Genomic DNA, 24,530 nt, shown 5'->3' with positions numbered 1-24,530 from the left:
TGGTTTTGTTTTTTTGCCCTTTCAACTTTGGATTAAGCCACATTTCTATGCAAATGGCTTATCGGAGTCTCCGATATATCCATGAAGCTGTCCCTTTATCTGTAAACTTGAAAAAGCTTGAAAAAGCTACACATCCCTGTACTATATGTTTACGTAGTTACAGGAAAAATTGCAGTTATTCAGTTTTGTAGCCCAAGAAAAGAAGCTTGCTTTCTAATTGGGATCTTGTTGAGTCCAGGTGAAACACCTGCTGAGATATTTGTAAGCTCCTGCACACACAGTGTTGTGTCTGTTCCCATTATTGTTATAATAAAAAAAAAAGAGGGGCTGTAGTTGGGGATAGCAAGTCTCTAGAATGGCACATCTCTTACAAATGAGTCATTCTGCAACAATAACACACCGTGTGTGCTTAAACCTCTGACTGGGCCAACAGCGAAAAATCGAAACCGAAAAACCCCAAAACAATCGAAAGAAGAATGGACTTGAATGGTTTTTATTGCCTGCCCACACAGCTGTTGCAACAATCAAATTTCAAATGCAGACACCAGTGAGAACGAAGTCAACAGCCGTCACTGCAGTCTTTTACATTTTCTCATGCTCTGCACCATGTTGATTCATCCCTTTGCACCTGTATGAGCAGAAACCCATGCATCACTCTCTCTCACACTTGCACCGCTGTGACGTTATCTCGCCATACGTCTCCGTTATCATGACTCAACCTATTTGGGTCCCGGCTTGTAACTCACATATGTCATTCCTCCGTCTCCTCTTCTTACAACATCCTCGTCCTTGCGTATCACAGACGCGATAACCTCTGCTTTCCTTCGTGTTCCCCCGCTGTACCGAAACGTGTCGCTCATTTTCGCTCGCAGCCAGCTCGCGCCGAGGCCCCTACATTCTCGCTATTACCCTGACTGGTCTTCTTTGTTGATCTTGGCTCCGAACGTGGCGGCCCATCTCTCGCTATCTGCCCCTGTTCTTCTCCTCTTGTGTGATGTTAATGAGGCCTTTTGGTTTGTAATTAAAAGATGGCCTAGAGATACAGAGAGACTAATTAACCAAGACAAGGCTGCCGGAGAGGGCTGATATACTGCCAAGCACCAGCCCTCTTCTGAATACTGTACAAATGATTCATACTTTTTTTCTTTCTTTTTTTTTAAACTCTTGATAGTCTGCTGTATCAGGCTTTTCAAAATGCCTTTTTTCTCCCGAGGCAGCCGGTGGCTGTAAATAAGAATTTACTCAGAGTAATTGAATTCGAGACTGACCTGCTTCATTTGATAAAATAAGTAAATCAGTTAGAAAGTGTCTGGGTCGGCTGCATTTTTGATTGTCAACTGCCAGTGACATTTTCTTTATCATGTGATAGCCTGTGGCAGCATAAGTACGTTTCCATTTAGTTAGAGTCGATACAAGCAGCTAGCAGACACAAGCTACCATTACCTGGCAGGACTGCTGTAATTAAACTGACCAACGCGTTCCCTGTCAGAGTCACTCAGAAATGCCTGCCATCTCTTTCTCAGGAGGAGAAGAGGAAGATGAAAGAGGAGATCGAAAGGAGGAGAGCAGAGGCGGCTGAGAAGAGACAGAAGGTGGATGACACTATGGATGGAGAGGGCAAACCGTTTAAGTGTCTCAGCCCGCGAGGATCCTCTCTGAAGGTCAGTCCAACCATTTTTGACTTCTCACCTCAGGTTTTCCATTCTGGTACTGCGCATATGGGTTAGGATAGAAATAGAAGCAGCAATAGAAATCAAAATACAAAGATCATTCGGCGGCCTGAACAGGCATATGTCACTGGCAGATTTTTTCAGCGGGGGCTAACAAGCCGATTAGGCAGAGATGAACTCTGTTTGTTGTATGAAAATGCGGTTCCTGACTGACTTTTATTCCAGTAAAGCCTGAACCATGAAATTTTTGCCAGATTTTTTTTAGCTGGATAGTTAACTGAACCTTCAAATTTAAAAAAAAAACATAAATTTGCAATTGAGTTTTAATTTCTGTAATTTTTCCTAAAACTGACATTTTTGTGCAATGTATTGCTCACAGTAGTCATGCTTACGTCTTCTTGGATACTGCAGGTTTTTTTTTAAATGGGTTAAATCCATATGAGCTGTTTTAAAATCAGCATCTTAAAATGGGACTAAAACATTTGCACTTAATGGCTGAATACATGATTTATTGTTGACCTGTAAGGATAAGCTGAAATGCAGTGAAGCACTTAATAGTTTGTTGAAGTATGATGATGTAAACTCTAATCATTCAAGGTAAATTCGTTTTAAACTGTATATTTTTCATCCTTAACTCAAATAAAACGTTCAAAAATGTTTGGAAAATTAAGTGTTGTAATGCTAAGCTAATCTTCACATCCCTGAAAGGCCCCCACACCATGTGTGAACACACTATAATGACCACGCTAACACTTGTAGCTTTGGTTAAGCAGACAATCAAACTATTAACTACATATTTGTGCTTGTGTTTTTGAATTGGACAAGTGAGTAAAAGCACGCAGTTCATCTAAAACTATCAGGCTAAATTGTTGCGACCATGAAAAATCAACTTGTGATTCTGCTGCCTTTAAAATGGCTGCTTTAAAGACAGGGACCAGGTCAACAACCACTCAGTCAGCTGTCGTCTTCTAAGAAACTTTACTGATCAAAAGCCAATAAGACATAGTCATTCTCCTATCAGTCTGCAATCAGTCTGCTATTAGTTTGTGATTCAGTGGGGTTAAGTTGCCAGTTACATGTGATTCACAACCAGTTAGCAACCAGTCGAGCAGAGTATTGCAAAGAGACATGTCACAGACGAGTTGTGCTCATCAGTAAAAACTGGCTCAAATTTATTTCAACATGCTGGCTGCCTGCCTCCATTTATAAAATAGATGGCAATTATTTGCAAACCTTCACCATTTTGTCTTAAAGTGATTGCAGTCAGGTTGAGTCAGAATTGAGTCAAAAATTAATTCACTGGGCAACCACTGATATTTTACTACATTGCAAGTGGCATCAAAGCTAACAATCAAACCAGCATTTGCGTCCAAAGCTATTTGACAATGTAGTGTAGTGAACAGGGGTTGAACACTTAAATAAGTTTAAGGCTTAAAACAACTTTATAGCATTTGCGTGCTGTACTAAACTGCACTTTGCACTGGTTCCTTTGCAGTCGTCAGCAGAACTCCATAAAAGCTTTCCTGCAAACCTGCAAACGCCATCTATCCTTCAGTGCAGCAAAGCCTACTCTGAACATTCAAATATTTGGAGAGATTAACCGCCAGGTGACTGGCATCTGCACAAGTGTTACCTAACTGAGATAAAGGAGTGGATTTCATAAAACCAGAGAGAGATATGCAATAATCAAACTGTAACTTGTTTTTTTAAAACTGTCTAAATCTAAACCTTTCTCGAGAAATGCACGAAGAAAAGTTTCCCCCCAACCCTCCCCACCGCCTTATCTAAAGATAAATGTTTGTCACTGCAAAGGAACGTTTAATCAACTCAAATGTGAATAAATGTTTTCAGTTTTGCCAAAAGCCAACTCCCACGCACACAAAATCTAGGGGGATTTTTTAGCCAGTGGAGAAAATCTAATTAGTGACAGTTAGCTGTAATATCCATCTGGCCCATCCCAGTGAGACTCTAGACTAGAGGTTTGGCTCTAATGGTATGTGAGCTCTGATTGTACTAGACCCAGGCACTTCTTTTAATTGTGGTCACTTTGTAAACAGTAATTCTCATGCCCCCTTCACTCCCTTCACAGACAAAGCTTTACTTTGTCGTCATGTTCACCGTACGTACAAGTGCTTCTTCGTGACTGTGTTTGTTTGAGTGCATATCTATCTGTTGCGTTCTTCACGTACACGGAACATATGAACAGTTATGGTGCTGTGTTTTGCTTTGAGTTAATTTGTGTGTTTCCGCAACAGATGAAATAATCCAAAAAACGAGGGGTCTGGAAACTCCATAAATTAAATTAAAATCGTATAGCTAATATGAATGTTCCCTTAACAAACATTTGCAGACACATAGCGTCTTTAGCATTTATTTAATGCCACGTATTTCGATGTTTAGTGATTGTAATATCCGATATATCCAATAATATATATCCAATAATAACTATTTAAGAAAAATTGTGTATGTTTCTGTTCTGTGTCCTGTGTACTGTTTGTTTGTATATGTGTCTTTTTGCTGCTGTTACAACCAAATTTCCCCTTGTGGGACAATTAAAGGATTATTCTATTCTATTCTATTCTATTCTATATGAATTTCGTTTCAGTTATTCAGTTATTGCAAAAAATCTGAATAGTACTGACTAGCTAGCTAAGTTTTGCTAGCAGGAAACACGCTTAAAACAAAAGGTACTCACTGTCTCGTAAGTAGCTGAAAAGCTAGTTCCTTAATGCGGTTAGTACAAAAGGATATCAATAAAGACAAAACGGCATCTACCTGTCGCTCAAAACTGAAAATGGCTTGTTTGTGTGTAGTTTTTATTAAGATGAGTTTGATAGCAAGCAGATCTTTCATGAATGTGAAAATGTCTTTGGATTGTAAGCAGGTTATAATATAGGGGTCATTTTAACAAGCAGCGATTCAGCGATTTTTGGTACTTAAATGGGGGCTAAATTTAAACTCAGAAGCCTCATATGCTTGGGAGGTAGCTGATGCATTTCACAAAAAACTAAGTAACTCATTGTTAATTTAAGAAAATGGACAACCCAAAAGTCCAGTAGGTCGGGTATATACCATATAAGCACTAAATCCCTGGACTGTCTCCACTATCCCTGACTATAAAGGAACATAAAACCACAGAAGTTTAAGTTTTAACCTTTTTTTATTATAGAAGCACAAAATACGGGCGTAATAATCCCATAACTGTGAAGAAGATAGAGCATGAAAAGCAACTCTAATCTATTTCATGCTGAAATACCTTTTGCTACATAAAGACAACAGACAACAACAGATCTGTTTTTCTCTATATTGGCTCACATGAATTGGAGCATATTCTTGCTTGATTTATGTGCAGAGTGAATTTCATGCCCCTTTGGTTTTTGTTGAACCTGTCCAAAGGCTATTTCATATATCAAAATGATACGCATGCCATTGAGGACACACACTTTACTCCCCTCATTTCTTTTTGCTATTAGGTGCTTTTTGTTTGACAGCTGCCATTTGGTGGCTCCTGTTACACTAAAATGTAAAAAAAAAGACTGTCTTACTATCAGGAATCAGCTCCCAGTGGAACTCTCAGTCCCGAGAGCTCGCCTTCATGTTATCAGCAGTAAACCAGCATAACCCTGCTCTGTATTGTAGATAAAGCTCAGTGTTCTGTGGCAGAAAAGGACAGAGGGACGAGATGAAGGACGGGCAGCAGGGATATGCAGGAAAGCGATTAGGGTTAACAGGATTACTGTAACTGCATTCGGATGGCTACGGCTCTTTAAAATGCGTCTGAGAATGGGGAATTTCCTGTCAGGGAGTATTTTTGGGAACTCCCACATTCGGTAGCAGTCGAGTGCAATGGCCTTCTTCATAAAGAGAGGGGAAGAGGGCCTTTTTTTCTGCTGTTTCTTCTTTTGTCCCTATTATAGGGTTTTGTGTTTTTGTGTGTGTATGTGTGCATCTAAGGAACGCATGTGCTGCCCTCTCTTTTAGCCTTTTGTGCCGTTGATCATAAACAATCCTCAGAGATTCCCACAGACTAAAGGCAGAGAGAGCAAAGCGTTTGCTGTGGGGTGGGGGTCAGTTTCTGACTGTGTGTGCGTGTGTGTGCATGTCTTTCAGAGCATTTTGCACATAGAGGGAACAGTGTCTTGGTGCTGCTCAAGTGAAGCCAAATTATATTACGTATGAAGGAAAATAATAATGAGATATTTACTATTTAAAAACACACCCTGCAAAGAGATTGTGGGAAATAAAGTTAAGTGCATGAAGGGGACCTATTTCTTGTCTGCGGTATATACTCTTACGATGATGGATGTTCATAAACATGGTCAAAGTTTAAAATATTGAGCAGAAGTAACCCCTGTATGGCAGAAGCTCAGGGCTCAGACTGCTTTATTCTTGGATCTGTAAGCTGTCAATGAGAACAGATATCTATAATATGATCATCTCAGGCACACAGCTCTGGCTGCAAGCATAGCAGCTCCACCCACCTTCTGTTCAAATTATCTGTTTGCAGGGGAAGGCAAAAGGAAGTCAGCTTGAAGTGGAGGGAAAGCGAGCTGAGATGGCCTTAGGTGTCACAGCAGGCCTCAGTTTAAAAAAAATGAGGATTATTATGAACTATGTCTTTGGTGGAGTCCAGAAAACCAAAATCTGAAGCTGCACACAAGGTTAACAGATCCCCTTTATGTTATTAATCATCAAAGCTTAGTGACTGTTTAGAACTAGGCGTGTCTGCATGTTGAAGTCAGAAATGAGTTCATATTAACGGTAATAAAGGGATTGATGCACTTGAATCAGCAGCAGGCATGCTGTAATAAATATCTGAAGTGTGGTAGAGATGTACTGCATGCAGCGGAGCAGTTCTGATGCAATATTTATAACTCACAGCCTTTCTAACCTTTCTTTACAGATTGAGGAGAGAGCCGAGTTTCTAAACAAGTCAGCACAGAAAAGGTAAGCGTCATCTTTTTTAGTCATGTTGACCTCTACTAACAACGCTTTTTAAGCAATCCTGTTTTTGCTGCATATGAACAATACAATCGAGAGCTAGACCCGAGTGTCTGTAGTGTAGGACGTAAAGCCCAAACTGTATGTAATGTGTATATCATTTTCAGGGCATTTAGATTTTTCATGCACTGTATGTTAATTTCTTGCTTCTGCCCAGCAGCACAATGAAGGCGTCTCATTGTCCTGTGGTGTCCAAGATAGACAACAGGCTGGAGCAGTACACCTCAGCTGCTCAGGTTAGCTCTGCATCAGCTTTGAAAACACGGATGGATGGATGGATGGATGGATGGATGGATGGATGGATGGATGGATGGATGGATGGAGTTGTTTGTCATTTTCAACAAGTTTCACGCACGTCTCCTGTGCAATCCCAGCCCATTCTTCTTTGGCGAATCTCTCAAGCTCCTCCAGATTTGATGGTCTTCTGGCACAGATTTTTTGAATGGGATTCAAGTCCGGGCCTTAAACTGGCCAGTCAGTAATGTTCACTTTAGTCTTCTGGAGGAGTGATGTATGTTTTGTGTTGTTGTTTCTTCAGTCCTTCCACCTTGATAAGATTCCCAGTTCCAGACACACTGAAGCATCCCCAAAGCATAATACTCCCACCACCGTGTTTTTAATGTGGGGATGGTGTTCTTTGGGTTGTGCACGTCTCTCGTCTTTCTCCAAACATAACCAGAATCTCTATAACCAAAGAGCTCCAGTTTCATCTCAGGTGACGGACTTCTAGTATACCTAATCATTCTCGAGGTTGTCCTTAGGATACTTCAGTCTGGTTTGAAGGTCTACAGACTCACAGTCCATTCCCTGTGCGAGGTTCTAGTGATTGTCTTCTTTGACATCACAATTCCCAACTTGGTTAAGTCATTCTCTTGTGTCTCTAGTGTCTTGGCAGTTGTCCTGGGGTCTTTAGACACATTTCTTACTAGTTTTCTTTTCAGAGTCTTTGAAATCTTTCACTGCCTACCTCTGCCAGCCTTGCTCTGTGTGGCTCTGTTTGAATTTCTTGATGATACTTCTCACTCCAGTCCATAACACTTGGAAACACTGTAATAACTTTTTATATCCAGCATTTGCTTTGTGAGCATCAGCAATTGTTTTTCTCAAGTCTAAACTGATTTCTTTTTCTTTTGGCACGATGCTTTCTCAAGTGACAGCTCAAACCCTCACTGAAGTTTTTATACTATGTGTAAATTGGAAGATAACCCTCAGTTTTAACTTGACTAAATCTTACAAACTCTGAGCATCACAAAGTTAAAATACATCATTGCACAGCAGTGGTTTGTGCTATGGCTCAATAATTTATCTGTACATAAATAGATATGTTGAAGCAATCGAAACAACATCATAGCTCCACGCACGTTGCACATGCCAGTCCCTGATTGATCTGTGCATCTCTAGTGCAAATATCCAATATTTGTCAAAAAGCAACTATGCAGAAAAAGTAATATTTCATTCCGTAAGATTTTTAATTTGCTTGACTAAAATGTGCCTGCACTGGCCTATAACAGGATCAAGGTCACACACAGAGATAAATAAAAACTGTATTTTACTTTGTTACATTGTTTTCTATCATCTATTATATAACATTTAAATTCTCCTTTTTTTGGCTATCATTCTGGAAATATTATTATCATCAATCCAAAAGTGCCACTCCTGAGCACAACATTCTACTTTGACTCCCCAACTTAGCCAAAACATAACAAAGACGTTGCATTGAGTTGTTGGTATTTATGCTTTTTTCCTGAGCTTTTATCGCAGCTTAAAACCCAGATTTCTGTCTCCTCAGAGAGAGAACAAGGAGTCTCGATCCCCTCGCTCCGGAGCCGTGGATCTGCCCATGGTCACCGACAGCATACGAAACATCAAGAGCATGTGGGAGAAAGGCAACGTGTTCAGCTCGCCTGGAAGCGGCGGGAGCACATTCAAGGTAAAAAGAAAAAAGTAAAGGTGGTGCAGGATGTTAGAAAGTTGTTGAAACGTTCTGTGTGTATGAGCGAGAGAAGGACAGACAGGCAGGAAAGAGCCCAGTTCACTGGTCCTTCCTGCTCTGCCCCGCTGCCAGTGATGACCAGGCTTGACTGACCTTTGACATTGTCCAAACAGGAAGCAGCTGTGATAAAGACAGGCGTAGCGGGCCGCATCAACGACTGGCTGAATAAAACCCCAGAGAGCAGCAAGACACCAGGAGGAAGGCCAGCGGTAGGTCAACGCTGTATGAGCACAGTACACTTAGCACTCACCTCAGAGCAAAATCCAGAACCAGAGCACATGAAGGTAGTGGCCTGCATTAGGGTTAGGGTCATCTTTTAAATCTCATAAAGTTGTCATGGAAAACACAAGTAGTCATTCTTCTGCCAAAGTTTGTTTTGTTTTTCTTTTTTGTATTTTGTTTTTCTTGGCTCTTATTTTGAAGTGGGTGGTGCTTGGTTGGCAGAGAGTGATGCCACTGGCCTCTGTCAGAGACCCACCCCTGATGAGCCTGGTTCTGCCTGGTTTCTTCCTGTTAAAAAGGAGTTTTTCCTTCCCACTGTCACCAAGTGCTTGCTCATAAGCGGTCTTTTGATAGTTGGGGTTTTCTCTCTGTTATTACAGACTCTTGAGGTGACTGTTATTATGACTTCACGTTATATAAATCAAATTGAACTGAATTGTACACCAGTCACGATTTAACAAGTTGACCCAGAATCCAATGACAGCTGGTGGGTTTTTCTTTAACTGTCAACCAAGGCCAAATCCCACTGTGGCCTCTGCATCCTCCCATTTCACTGGGAGTGTGAAGTGCTGTTGAAGGTTCTCTGAGGCCATCCTTGTGAAATAAAACAGGTGTATGGGCAGTTATCCGACATCGCTGCTGCTCCCACGTTAGACCAGTTGGCTTGGAACGGCTCTTAATGTGGCGGACCCTCCACATAACAGTGAGAGTGACTAGTAATAATGTGCAGCATTCCCTCTCCTGCTTCAGTCCCGCTGTCTTTTTATGCCTGTGTCATATTTACTGCTGCTTATGTTCTGTGTAGGACATGTTTTATGATCACTTTCAAACGATGCAGTGAAGCAGGTCAGTTGGACGCAGGCTGTATCCTCTCTCTGACTCCACCTGGTGGCCTCAAATAAAAATGAATTATGACGTGTGTGAGCTTGCTGCTCTCGCAGCTGTAATTTCCAGATATAGTGCGTGTGGACAGTGTAGACGTGGCATCATTTTCAAGCATTTGATGCTAAACCCGTTGCAGTGTTTGCTTGCAGACAAAGATTGAGCTTTTTGTCCTGTCCTTCCCAAGTGTATAGAAACATTTAAAGCTATGACTTTATCCAAATATTCATGCTGGAGCATTATGCTGTGTGCTAACATTGTTAAAACAGAGCAGGGGAAGCTTTCACTGCACATAACTTTATGTCCAGCATGACAGCATTAAGACGTCTTTCTCGAGTTTTACTTGGATTGCCTCAGACTATTGCTTATCGTGTGAGCGCTTTTTCCTCCACACAAACCCCTCTCCGCTTGATCGCATCTGTCATTCTCTGTGCTCGTTCCATCCTGCCTACATCTCAGGTACACCGCCACTGCTGCCACACGATGAACATATTCAATCAGAGCTCCAAATGCAGAGCATGCACTGATAATGCGCTTGCTTTCTGACTCTCCCCCTGACAGGACCTGAAGCCTGTTGACGTCACCAACAAGAGGAGTCTATGGGAAAACAAAGGTGCCTCTCCGGCCAAGGTAGATGTCATTAATATCAGCCCATTTACTCGCTTAACATGAAGTGAGATTTGTATAGGGAAAGATCCAGATGAGTGCTCCACATACTGGAGGAAGTCCAGAATGGAGTTTTGACTCCGCCAAAACAGTTTGCGGTCTTGGACGGCTCTCCATGTATTTTTTTTTGCTCCAGTTTCCTGTCGTTGTCAATCAAAGAGAACATTTTGTTAAAGAGATGAAGTAGAAATATTAGATTAATCTCATGATGTTTCGACCCTGTGTGGCATTACTGAGAGTAACAATCACTTTTATGTGTTTTTTTGTTTTTAAAGAACTCTGATAGCTAGTTGACCTCACCGTTAAATCTGGAATAAGCCTGGAGAGGTAAAAGAGAAACTATTCTATGTGTTTTTTGTGTCTTTTTTTTTTTTTCAAAGCGCTTATGACTGAATGAGCCCACACTGCTTTGCACTGACTTTTTTGTATGTGTTTTGTTTTGTTTTTTTGGCTGTGGTTGGACATTTTTGAGTTTCAGTCCAAAGTTAGAGATTTGTGATCTAACGTGTACGTCACTTTTTGTGTCTCCTTGACTCGCAGTGTTTTTAGAGGCTTTTATTTTGACGAGCAGTCACTTTGAGCCACTTTCTGCAAAAAGAAAGAAATAGAAATCTTTTCAATTGCTGTAAAATAACACACACAAAGTGGACTTAATCAGCAAAGCCTTTAATAAAGTCAGTTTAAAGAAAGGTTACACTGTTGCCTCCATTAACATCCATAGGGTTATTAAAGAAAATCAAAAAACAAAATCCAGAAGATTACATCAAATTTACATCGTAAATTTACAAAAAAAAACAAAAAGTGTGCCCGTTGTCCAACTGCAGGCTTTAAACTTTTCACAAATGGCTGCATCACATCACCGCTGCTCCTTCTGACGGCCACAAATCACCGCTCTCGAGCCAGCTCAGCTTCACTTTACTTTTTATTGCCCTAATGGAGGAACTGTTTACAGCATTCTTTACAGGAGAGACGCCTCACTGGGGTGTGCAGCGGCAGCTCGACCGCTGTGAATCACTGTTATCGCCTCTGATTTTCAAACACGTTTGACTAAAAGCTGATGGGAATGATCTGTTTTATCGAATGTCTGTGTGTAAATTTAAACTCTGCTTAGCAGAAGTGGGAAAAAAAGGCTGGATATCCACCATAACCACTCATTTTTCTATAAACTCTCCTTTCCTTCTTATCTGGCAGCCTTGTGTTGCCACAGGCAGTAGCTACAGCGCAGGCCAGAGGCTGTGGTCTGCAAGTGAGTAGTGGGGCTGGAGGACACCAGGCGGTGGTCTGTGCTGATGTAAAAAAAAAAAATGGCCCTGTACAGGAAAAGTGGTGGTTAGAGAGTTGTCATTAGGTAGTGTGCTATGCTGTGACGTCAGGGAAGACAGAAGAAGCGGGTGGGATAGGCGCAAGAATCCGTGGGCGAGGTGCAAGTGGAAGTGTTTCTGCATCTTTGCTGGCTCATTAACTTCTTGTCTTCATGTTTTCCAGGTGGCAGGCAGAGGGGAGACCAAATCAGTTGCTAATGGTGAGTTTTTTGACACACAGGCATGCATGCGGCCGCTCTGAAGAGTTCAACTTCACTGGCTCATTCTGAGCTGGGCCACTTTGTCTGCTTTCTTCATTTGTGTAATTGAAAAGACTGGGGGATTTCCTCAATCCACAGGGGTACACACTTAATCCTTTAGTTGAGGTGGAAATGTGGAAATGAAGTTAGACAATCGACTAAAGGACAAGGACATCGATTATCTCATTGTGTACAGGCAGGAGCTTCTTGTAACAAGCGAGGAGCGACAGAAATTCACGTGTTCGCTTGACTCCCCCAGCAGCAAACTTTTCCACTTGTGTTTGTTTGGACACATGTCTAAGCACTTAAGCATTTTAATTTTTGTCGGGATTAGAGGCATGACCTCACCTGCGCTTTGACTTACACAACACCGTGTGTTCCAAAGCGCATAACTGGTCCTCCCACAGGCAGCCGTGCAGTATTTCGGTTTGCGGTTTGGCCTTTCGTTTGGCTCCGACGCTGCTTTAGGATGCCACTTACCCATACATTGTTTGCTATTTTAAAATCAGATCCGAGCACAGCCTCCTCCTCCTCCTCCTCAGGCAGAAGAGAGCTTTTGGCCTTGAGAGATTCCACACATGTCAGCGTAATGCGGTGTTTGTTCAGAGCGCACACACACACGCACACATAACCAATTTCACCTTTATGAATGCTCTCAGCAGCCTTCTTGACACCACTCAGACCTTTCAGCTTTTCCACTCTTGCACACGTCCACGTCTGTTGCTTAGACCCGGGCAGCGTTACAAGCAGCATTCCTGCCAAGCCGGTTTGTCACATTAATAACTGGTATGTTCGAGATTAGCACACCATAGCAGTCTGACTCAGAGGATGAGAAAGGATTTGTTTCTTCTTTTTTTTCTTTTTCTTTTTTATTTCTTACTAGGAGTTGGCTGTCACACCGTACAGACATCTGACACCAGAGTGGACAGCGTGGAAGTTTACAGCCCACCCGCTCTCCACATGCTTGGAGAGTTTCCAAAATTATGTAGACACTTGAAAATAGGTAGAATTCAATGCTTACTGAGTGTAGCAGTTTATGAATCAGGGTGCACAACTTATCTGCTGTCCTTCAACAATGCAGAAATATTCACAAAGAATTGCTTTTATTCGACTTTTTAATAAATCAGAAGCAACCAAGGGTCTTGAATGGCATTAGGACCTCTGTTAATATTATTATAAATTGTTTTAGATGTTGGATTGAACTATGAAACAGGGAACAAAAATAAGTACTTACTAAGTGCTTAAAAACAACAACGCTTTGAGCCAAACAGTAGTGTCAGTAAACCTGTTAGCATGATTGCTGGGCTGAGAGAAAAAAAACATCTGCAATATAATTTGGTGGTTAACTGGAGAAACTGAACGTTTTGACCTGATGATGGTGTTAAATGAAAAGTTGAATTGAAAAATTGGTACAATAACAATCCTGTTCCTAGAAATACAATACTATGCAAAAATCTCAAGCCACTCCTCATTTCTTTATATTTTGATAGAAAAATGGAAAATAGGTGCAGTGTTTTATTGAAACATTGAAGTACAGTATATAAGGCAAAAACAGATCGTATACAATCCTCATGAGTTTGAAAGTCACCATTATTCTTCAACACAATCTGTACTCTTGGTTTTTGTCATCTCTTTAAGTAGTCTTAAGGAGTAATTCTCCAGGCTTCTTGAGGGGACATTCAAAGCTCTTCTGTGGATGTTTACTGCCTTTTGCATCGTTTTCTGTCAGGACAATCCCACATTGTGTCAATAATGTTGAGATCTGGGCTCTGGGGAGGCCAATCCATGACTGATAGTTTTCTGGTGCGTGTTTTTCTGTCCCGATATGTTTGTACTGGACTGAGAGTGTGTTTGGCATCGTTATCACAGTGAAAAAAGAAGTTCTTGCCAATCAGTCACTTTTCTCGTTCTTTTGCATGATGGATGTTATTTTGCTGCATTCATAATTCCCTAAATTTTGACAAGACCCCAACACCACTGGCTGAAATGCAGCCCCAAATCATTACAGATGGGTGTGTACTCACTGCTGTTCATATATATTTTGATGACGACTTGAATCAAAAATATAATTTGTAATCATCACTCCATAAGTTCACTTGCCACTGATTTTGAGACCAGTTCTCATGTAACTTGAAGTACCTCTGTGTCATGACTTGACATGACTTCCTTCCACTGGGAGCATTTCTGATATTAGTGATCAATAGATGGATTGATTGAAAGGCCATCTTTCAGATCCTGCATCAGGTCTTTGCTTGCATTGTTTCCTGTTTCTTAAGGGCACGACTTACTCTTTAAAATTGGTTCTTTGCTAAGCTGTCTGTTACTCCATTTAGCTCAGTGCCTTTTTTTTTTTTTTACTTAAATGATTCATAGGTCAGCGTTAGGTAGCTTAACAAACAAAAAGATAAATTTCTCTGTTACAAGGGGTGGTCTTTTAAAAAATATAAAAGACCTTCAGGAAACTTGAAGAACTACTGCTCAAAACCAACAATATTTCACCAAAGTCTTGCTCCTTGTAATCAAAATATAAAGACGAGTGGTGACTCAAGACTTTTCCACAGTACCATATGGAAAATTAGCAAAACTATTTTGACTCCTTATTTTGAAGCTGAAACAAGTCCAATAAACTCAGACTTCTGCGGAGCCAAATTTAAACACCTCACTTCTTGGTTTAACACAGACCTGTGTGGGTATATGGACTTGGAGTCGGGCCACTGATGTACTCGTTTTTGTGTCTTTCGATAGGTATGGGACACTAATGTCTTGAAGGAGCCACTAAAGCTGGGGACCACGACAATCCAAGACTCTTCTTTGACTTTTCCTTAAGAACCAAATACCACACCCCCAGGAGGGACCCCCAAGAGCACGCAGGGACAGGACAGACACTGTCTGAGCACCGTACCGAAAAAGCATCAGCATATTGTTATAGGCTTACCACGTATAGTCCCTTTGCACAATAATTTCTGCTTTCTAAAAAAAAAAAAAAGTATGATAACAACAAAATGCTGTGAAATTTGGACATTTAAAATTACTAATTACTTTATAAAATCCTGCCAGGAAGACAATAAAACTAATAGAATTAAGATTTATGTCTCGTACTCCGTGCTGAGTGGATGAGTTCAAAAGTTTCCACATTCCAAAGAGATGGGCGATATCACTTCTCTCCCTCAGAATATTTTCCATCTCTCTCTTTTTTTATTTATATTTAAAGCAAAAGCTTCACACAATGCTATATTATTCAACGTTCACCTGTTCAGGATAGAAATATAAGCACTTCTAGAGTTTAGCTGATTTCACTTTTATTGTCTTACCAATAGTGCAGCAATGGTCTGAGTAATATATGCTAGCACATGTGATGTTTTGACTATGACCTATCATACTGTATCATATATAACATCTGTATACTCATAACAAAAGGTATTTTTTGCTTCTTCTTTTTTTTATTCATTCACCAACAGGCAGTTAATTTTGAAGGTTACAGGAGTGTTGGATATTCAGAAGGCCATTTTGACATTTATTGTCCTTTCATGTCATTTCTTTTTTTTAATTTATGTTTTAATGTTTTGTTGTTTTTTAGTTCTTTCTAGCTTTTGAACACTTTAAAACATCTTCAGACATTCCTCTTAAAAGCAGTTGCACGTGGTGCCTTTGCTGCCTTAAAGTTTTATAATGTAGGACATGTTTTTTTTAATCTGCCTTTAACTTCTTTTTTGCCTCTATGCACACTCTTATGCTCAGCAATACTTGACATATTGAGGGCATACAAAGTAAAATCAGGGTGCCTAAACATATAGCAAGGTCATAGTAACAAGGATATTTACCACTATATAAAACTTCTGGCCTTATGATTGCAATGACAGCATTTAGGACAGCCGAGGTACAGTACTTTAAAGCCTCCTAGCAGCTCAGCATGATTTTGACTTGTGATTTTTCACGTTTTCGCGCAGCACAAGCTTATAAGAATATGAACTGTTTGTCAGGGCATTAAATTGATCGATGTTACTGCTCAACAATCTGACAATCACATTCCATGGCTCCTGAAAAGAGCAGGGGAGCTGGACCAAAATATTTTTAAGCATGATAAAATGTGACTTTTTTGTATTTTTTTTAATGTAATGGTTTCATAATGTTGTGTTTTGTTTTCTACAGCCTTGTGTCCATTTTTTAAATTTCCATGTTTAACCAGACACTTGTTTCTTGTGTAGCGCTAAGCCTATGCAGAATACACTATCTGTAGTCTCTCTCCAAATGTCATACAAGCAGGCAGTTTCCAAGCGGCGGAATGTGTTGAACATTGTAACCTTGACTCAACAACAGCAATAAATACATTGAGGTATTCCACATTGTTGAGTTTCCTTTCACAACTTCACTTAATACACTCACCAGATGCTTCTCTATAGTAGTACCAGGCTGGACTGCCGTTTGCCTTCACAACTGCCTTCGTTTCTTGTATTCTGAATCTCTCGTTCCACCACATCCTGATGGTGCTCCACTGGGTTGAGAACTGAAGACAGTGGAGGCCATTTGAGTACAGTGAACTCATTATTATGTTCAAGAAACCAGTTTGAGACAATGTGAGCTTTGTGACATGGTGCAATGTCCTGCTGGAAGCAGCCATTAGAGAATTGATACTAAATTGGTCATAAAGGCACAGACATGGTCAGGAACAATATCTGGTGTTATAACCATATATAATATAATTTCTGCCTCCCCACTCTTGTCAAGTACTTCCTCACAGGAGGTAATCTGATTCTTGGGGTTTTTATCTCTATTATTTTAGGGTCTTTATAATATAAACAGCCTCAACTGTTGTGATTTGGCACTACATTAATAAAATGTAATTGAATTAAATTGGTACGAAACAGCCCAAGAAAATACCCTCACACCATTACACCACCACCACTGGATGGATCCATGCTTTGCTAGTACTTGCTACAAAAGGATTGATCTGGTACAGGGGTGGGCAACTCCAGGCCTCAAGGGCTGGTGTCCTGCAGGTTTTAGATATCACCCTGGGTCAATAAACCTGAATCAGATGATTAGTTCATTACCAGGCCTCTGGAGAATTACAAGACATGTTGAGGAGGTAATTTAGCCATTTGAATCAGCTGTGTTGGATCAAGGACACATCTAAAACCTGCAGGACACCGGCCCTCCAGGCCTGGAGTTGCCCCACCCCTGATCTAGTAACTTGCTAGGTTAGACCTTGTTTTGCTTTCAGAAAGGGTATTAATAAAAGGTCCATGGATTTGTGTTATTTATGCCAAATTCCCAGCAGCTGGGGGAAGTCTGGTCATTCTCCTCTCATCTCCTCTATCTGCTCAAGGCATTTTCTACAGCAGAACTGCCGCTCACTGGATAAGGCCTCCACCAAAGTGGAAACACACCTCCACCTGGCTATGCCTAGAAATTCTGTCCTTAAAATTAATATATAATAGGCAATCTTGGAAAAAGTTGAATATAATGAGTTTGACGGTGGTCAAAATCGCAAAAACATGTTTCCAACATGCTGCTTCATGGTTCTTCTGCATTGTATAACTAAAAGTTGAATATTGGAAGATATTAGGTCTGGTGTCCAAAATAAAACGTCATTTCAGTCATTTTCTTCAGAAATATTGAATAATAGTGAATTATCGTGCTCTTAAATGAATGATGTGTATGAAATTATTTGGCTGAGATGTAACTGAAGGTACAAGTTCGAAGGTAATTGTACTTCCACTCCAGCAGAGCACAGCTTTGTGGTGTCATTTCTCTAAAGGAACAAAAACCATGACGTTCTGACAGCCCTCTTTAAAATGACTCTAAAGTGAAAAGCATTTCCAATTTCTCTCTTCATGTGTAGCGGATTACGGATTACGGTGAGCACTCAAAGGCAGCATGTCTGTCCAGGTATAACTCATCTGTCTGCCTCCAACAATAGAACTGACCATCCTGACCAGTCATAGAAAAGATATGTGGTCACATGACAAACAGGGCTGTATTAAGTGTGCACTGTGGGTTGGGAGGCGGATGATTGAACTTGTCTTTGTCTGGCAGCTGAAGAATAAGACCAGTACTTGTGGCTAATCCCATTTTTTCTTCAAGGAATATATAGGAGGTAAGAGTTGAGCATGGCCACCATCTCAGGGTGCATGACGTCAAAAAGGCCAATAATTGCAATTAAAGCGCTCCTGAGTTAGATACGTAAAACCCATCAGCATGATCAAACGATTACCTGTTACTCATACGTAGTGAGATGTAATGGATCAAACTGGCTTGGGCATTTTTATGATGACTTCTTCTTCTTTTTTTCTGTATTCTGATCCAAACTGTGTATATCATGCTGTGGAAGGTGCTAAGCTCGCCCCTGAGACTGTGGAGTTGGTTGCATGCTTTGGGCTTTGACTTAATGCTGCCTAATGCTGAAACCAGCACCCGCAACATTCTTGCCGCTGTCAGACTCTCTGTTGTTCCACAGTTTCAGCCAGATGGGGACTGACCACATTCATTAAAGCAAATACACATTTAATACCCGGCCATGACAGCTCTCATACATTGTGAGTTCTTTCTGGGTTTCCAGTTAGTGTTATTCTTCAACCAGATGGCCTTCTTTCATTTCAGCTTTCTCTACCTTTCTTGGTCTCGCTCACTTTTTCTTCCTTTACATTGGCCCTTTGACGTCAGCTGCCGAGTTTAGTGCCACAAGTAACCACACTGGGGCCTCCACAGGCGCCGCGATGTGTGAATTTGAGCACATATGTAGCAGAATTTAAACAGAAGCATGCATTTGGGGCAGTAACCATATACAGAAGATGTAAATATGGCGTGCAGAGATCGAATGTGCAGCTGGTCAGGACGGCAGCCAGGCAGTGGGAGCGAGGGTGGAACTGGGGAGCTAATTTTATTTCATCATCCATTCAACGTGTGCATGAGAACAAATATCTGTTACCAAATATGACTTTAAAAAGCAAGAGAGTCTCCCCAGAGGTATTGTGAAAATGTTTCCCCAAACAATCAGCTGACCAAACTGCAATGGCAAAAATAGCCCGAGTCACAGCTCATTGATTTACTGTGAGTATGCGCGAGGTGAGCCAAGCCCATTGTCTGGAGGAGCTGTTCAACACCTGTTCAAAAGCTTGCTCTGTTATTCTTATAAATAGACCCTCACCCTCGGTCCTTCTGTTCTGACCCACTGACATTGGCGTTTACGGTTCGGTGATTTATAAGCATGTGGAAAAAAAACACGGCCCCAGGAGGTGCTCTGCGCAACCATATTTCCGACATGTAACTGTTACATATAAAGAACCTTATTGAACCCCTTCCTCTGAGCAGCATGACCTTGACTCCAGACATTTTGATGGTGTTGTTACAGAAGCTGGATCGACCGTGTTCTTCTGGATGTGAATATTACTCTATGTACGATTTCATTTTCTTAATGTTAGGTACTTTTCTCTGATTTCAAAGGGATACACCAATGATTACTTTCATGAAGGACCTCCACGAGAAACAGATAAAGACATCAGAAATACATTTGTTTGTGCTCTTTATCAAAATAAAGGTTGTGTTTTTACAGAGGGAGGTATTTACAAAACTATATCTTATTCCTGTGAAAGAAACGATGAAAAATTAAAAGAGAGGGGCTTGAGATGTCTTGACCTATGATCTGATTATATATAAAGTTGTGAATAAGAACTTTTTCAGGGGCTGGATACAGTTCTGTGAAAAATTATGTTCATCCTTACTGCTTACTGCTTCCATGAAAATGCCATAATACATTAAATACTTCAAAACTTTGATGTAACACAATAAAAGAGGCAATTTAATGATCAGTTTTTAAAGAATTTAAATATGAAAGGTCACCTTACTGGCCTTACGTTTCCAAAGGTGCATGCTGTGTTTGGTGAAAACCAAACACAGCATATCAGCAAAGGCATTTTATACCAACTGTCAAGCACCTTGGTGGAGGGGTGATGATTTGGACCAGTTTTGTAGCCACAAGACATGGGCTCTTTGCGGTCACTGAGATAATAACAATGAACTCCTCTGTATACCAAAATATTCTAGAGTCAAATCTGAGGTCATCTGACCAACAGCTGAAGCTTGGCCAAAATTAGGTCATATGACAGAATTATTCCAAGCACAGCAGCAAATCTACAACAGAATGGCTGAAAAAGAAAAGATTCAAGGTGTTTGTAAAAAAAAATTCTCAATGACTGATAAAGTCATACAGAAAATGATTGCTTCAAGTTAATGCTGCTAAAGGTGTATTAATTTTCACAGAACTGCAATGAGTCTTTATTACATGACGCTAAGACTGCATCATAGATCACCCACAATGCAATGGACTGGAATTTAGATTTTAAACCATGTATAGTTTCCAGATATAAAATGTGAAAACAATGCAGAAGTGCCTTAGACTTGCATTTATTCTAATGGCCATTGAGGGGGAACTCTTGTGGTTCCAAATAGAAGTCAGATTGTAAAGAAGCTCATGAGAAATTAGCCCACCCATTTATGACCTCAGTAACTGTTTTCTTAGTGAATTTATGGGCTTCATCACTAGAATCGGATCCACCCCTCTACGTTACCCAGCTTTTGGGTGTTTGGTTGAACACTGGCTTTTGTTTCTATTGTGAATACATTTTGTTTTAATATTACAGTGAATGACAGATGTGCCAAGATGGCTACATCTGAAATCTCAAGCGTCAGCCACTTCTTTCAAACCCCACGCTACAATTTTGTAACACAATCTTTTTGTTACAAGTCTAGCTTAACCCTCATGACATCCTCATGGCTGTATCAAGGTTACCCTCTTAGACTTTAGAAATCAAAATTCGGAACCGCAGCGACTCAGCCTGAGTAGTACGGATCATGACAAGAAAATTGATTTCTAAGTAAACAAAAAGAGGGTAATGGCCCCTTAATAAACCGAGCTTGTACTGAAATCAAATACAACTGCTTTTAAAAGAAATATATTAAGTTAAGCATTGCCATCACGCTAAATAGCACCTGTTATGATGGAGATTTCTTGCATTACTTCAAAGCCTTTTAAGTACCTGGGAAACTGTTTACGAGTGTACGTATCAAAGCCAATGCAATATGTGTAGCTGCAGATACATCAGTGCATCCCCGAAGAACTCATGCAAGCCTGATATTTTCAGTGCTTTTCAGACTCTAGTCGGCTGACTGCAGCCTTGATCAGCGCCAAAAGGAAATGGCTGAGGATTAGGCCTGGAGCTGTTTAAAGCCCTGGGCCTCTGCCTGCAGTGCCCATGGTGGAATCATTTCGGATTCTACAACTGCTCCAATCTCACAGCATGTAGCCAAGTTTTTTTTTTTATTTAAATATTTTTTTGTGGATTTTTGGTTTAGTTGTTTGCACAAATGATAAAAGTACCGAAAGGAGAAGAAAAGAAGAAAGATGCAAACCATCTGTTCGAGGGGGGGAAAAAATCTGGAGGGCTTGCGAAAACATTACAGGCAATGAGATGTCAAGAAAACAAACAATCAGAGCAATCACAGCACGAAAATTTGTGAAATGTACGAATAAATGTGAACGCCCTAATGACCCGGATGGATACGTGTGGGTATGATTTCGTGTTGTTTCAACAGCTGCTTCTTTTCTTATGTAAAAATGTATCAAATTAAATTTGTGTGGCAACTCAGATTTGCACTTTTTGATGTTTTGCTCTCCGATGCAGGTAACTGTGATCCAAGATGTGTGATCAAGAGCTAGAAGTAGAAGTTATCGAGGAGATTCTGTGAGTACCTTCACTACACCCTCGAAACACAGCTATAAATACACAAAATCAGCTGATTTTAAAGTTTACGTCTTTGCTTCCTGTATTTTCAGGGAGGAAGGTAAGTAAAGGTTTTGTGAGAATTTACTCTTTATATACCAAAATGTCATTCCTCGCTTCCATACGCTGACCTGATTATGTCTGCTCAGAGGCAGAGACGCAGCAAGAGGAAGGTAAAGGCTTCTTGAGTGGCTTCGCGTGTGCTTCATCTTGTTTCCGGTGTGTCTGTTGCCATTACAGTGTCTGCTGTCAGGGATAAAAAGCCATAGCAAGCTGGCTGTGTGTGTTTTCTTTTTGAATGTTAACAACCTCTCTGTCAACACTGATGTGTCAGCTCATGTTTAGCCGTCAGTTTATATTGTAAATGTCTCCGTGACATTTTCAGGACTGTACACTTCATGTCAGTATGTATACAGTGTACTGTGGGTTTTAGTCTTCTGACAGGTTTACTAACCAGGCTGCCGATTTGACTCTTTCTAATCAGTTTGACTTTTAGAGAAAAAGTTTACTTAAATATGCTACTTTCACTCCACCGTGCCTGTAGCGACATGGGCCTTTGTTAAAATACACCAGGCTTACTCTTTTTAAATGATGGTATGTCATGCAATAGCTTCACATTTAATTATATTAATTTCTCAGTGGCTGCAGCAGCATTTTTAAATCACCTATCCCCAAAACAGCTATTTTCCAGATAAGATGGATTCCCATATATTTATTGTATTTGTACAGTAATTTTACCCCTACCTCCATGCTTAAGCGTCTCTTGTCACGTGACATATTTCCAGGCAATAATGTTAATGTGAGTGAAGGTTTTCTTCCAGTAAGCCTCTCTAAATCATGGTTATGTTATTGAAAGGGTGTGTTTTATGCCAAACCACAGTCTGTTTCTAAACATAACCAAGTACTTTGTCTCCTAAACCCAGCTCAGCTGTGAAAGAAAATTAAAAAGAAGAAAAAAGGCAAACTTCTCTCTACCTTTGATATGCCCTTCTTCAGACCCCTTTACTCTTGGTTATGAGTTGCATAACATCTGTTTTTTTGGAAAGGATTCATTTTAAGAACTGCACTCACTAGTCATTTGAAGAGATACACCTACTCATCTGCTCATTAATGTAAATATCTAATCAGCCAATCATGTGTCAGCAACTTATTGCGGCATGCAGAGATGGTCAAAATGACCTGTTTGACGCAGTTCAAACTGAGAATCTTTAAACATGGCATGGTCGTTGATTCTGAGTATCCCAGAAACTGCTGATCTGCAGGAAGTTTCTCACAAAGCTATCTCCATGGCCCCAAAAAGGGAAAATATCCAGCAGCCGTTCTCTGGGAGAAAAATCCCTTTGTGATGTCAGAGGAGAATGGCCAGATCACAGTAACTCAAATAATCATCGTTACAACCAAGGTATGCAGAAGAGCATCTCTAAATTGCACAGCAGCAAGCTATAAACCGTAAGGGTTTACAAAACTGGAAAACAGAAGACTGTAAAAACTTAGTCTGATGAGTCTCTGTGTCTGCTGTGATATTGGATAGGGTTGGAATTTGGCAATAATAACATGACGATCCACCCTTCCTCTGAGGAAAGTCCCCATTACCTTGCTGAATCTATGCCACAAAGGCTTAAGAGAGTTGGGAAAGCAAAAAGGGTCCAACTCAGTAGTAGTGGAACTAATAAAATGTGGAGTGTAGTATAGTACAGTTTAAAGCTGGTAAATTTGGTTGCATTGGCTAGCTTGATGAGTTTGGGAGCATCTGCTAGCTCAGGTTAGCACAAATATGCACATGTCAGACTGGCTAGCCAAACCACAATATTTTCTCAAACTTAACCAAGTAAACTTGGTTTCTTTACCCTAACAAAACCTCTCCCATTAACAACAATTACAGGAAACAGAAAAGCTAGCCTGGCTCTATCAAAAGGTACCTGAGCTGTGACAGTACATGACCAACAGAAATTGCTGCTACCCTACAAACTTTTCATTTTGGAGAACTTTTACACTGAAGCATTCAGAGGCTACTTTTGTAAAGGAGAGAAGCGCTGATAAGCGTGTGGTAACAGTCATATATAAAACATGTGCTCAGACTTTGCTTTGATATCTGGCCTGTTGCAAACCACTCTCGGGTTCAGTTTTTAGCTTTGCTCAAAATGAATGTCAAACACCAGCACTGCTTCTCAGTGCATCCCCAAGAGACAACATCACAGTGCTCAGAGTGTGACCAAAACCCAGCCGCAAGCTGTCTGCAAGAGTCTCATTGATCCACTAATCCATATTTTGTTCACTCAGTCATGGAGACGCTGAAAGAAAAAGGTTTGTATGACTTTTTTTGTCTGTAAACAAAGCATGTTTCTTTACTTACACACTTGTGGGATATTATTGTGGCTGTTTCTGTTGTATCATGCCCTTTTTTGTGTGTTGTTGTTGTATCCACCCAAGAGCAACAGAAGTTTACTTCAATAAGTTTACTTCACTGTTCTTGCTTTGCAGAAGAAGCTGTTCCTGAAGTCGAAGGTAATTCTTCTTTGTAATTTTTTTTCTCCTCCATTGTGAAGAAATGTTTTTCCTCAATTGTAACAATATTTATGGAGAAAAATTATGATTAATTTCATAAACTTGCACCATTCTAAACATCAGATGAGATCATTGAAATCTAAAAAAATGTTTTTTAACATCGTCTCTCCCGTTTCCACCTCAAATTGAAACGATACTTCATTCACTTCATCATTACCTCCTTAACTAAATCATTATAAACATTCCTATGT

The 24,530-nt window shown here is 40.4% G+C and overlaps 1 protein-coding gene across 4 annotated transcripts in view; it reads left to right on the top strand.

Moving 5' to 3' along the window:
• cald1a (caldesmon 1a) overlaps positions 1 to 16,336 on the top strand; it is a 64,652-nt gene extending 48,316 nt beyond the window's left edge. For 3 of the 4 annotated variants that reach the window (XM_063501042.1, XM_063501040.1, XM_063501041.1), the window contains 8 exons: positions 1,524 to 1,661; positions 6,574 to 6,617; positions 6,832 to 6,907; positions 8,461 to 8,601; positions 8,778 to 8,873; positions 10,330 to 10,398; positions 11,920 to 11,956; positions 14,741 to 16,336. In XM_063501042.1, coding sequence (XP_063357112.1) covers positions 1,524 to 1,661; positions 6,574 to 6,617; positions 6,832 to 6,907; positions 8,461 to 8,601; positions 8,778 to 8,873; positions 10,330 to 10,398; positions 11,920 to 11,956; positions 14,741 to 14,754 — 615 coding nt within the window. In that variant the 3' untranslated portion in view covers positions 14,755 to 16,336. Of the gene's footprint in view, positions 1 to 1,523; positions 1,662 to 6,573; positions 6,618 to 6,831; positions 6,908 to 8,460; positions 8,602 to 8,777; positions 8,874 to 10,329; positions 10,399 to 10,709; positions 10,762 to 11,919; positions 11,957 to 14,740 lie in introns of all 4 variants that reach the window. The other variant, XR_010096797.1, reaches the window with a different exon arrangement.
• Positions 16,337 to 24,530: the final 8,194 nt, after the last annotated feature.

This window comes from Pelmatolapia mariae, linkage group LG17, assembly GCF_036321145.2.
Source record: "Pelmatolapia mariae isolate MD_Pm_ZW linkage group LG17, Pm_UMD_F_2, whole genome shotgun sequence".
In the NCBI taxonomy this organism is placed as follows: Eukaryota; Metazoa; Chordata; class Actinopteri; order Cichliformes; family Cichlidae; genus Pelmatolapia; species Pelmatolapia mariae.
This window is presented reverse-complemented; position numbering and strand designations above follow the sequence as displayed.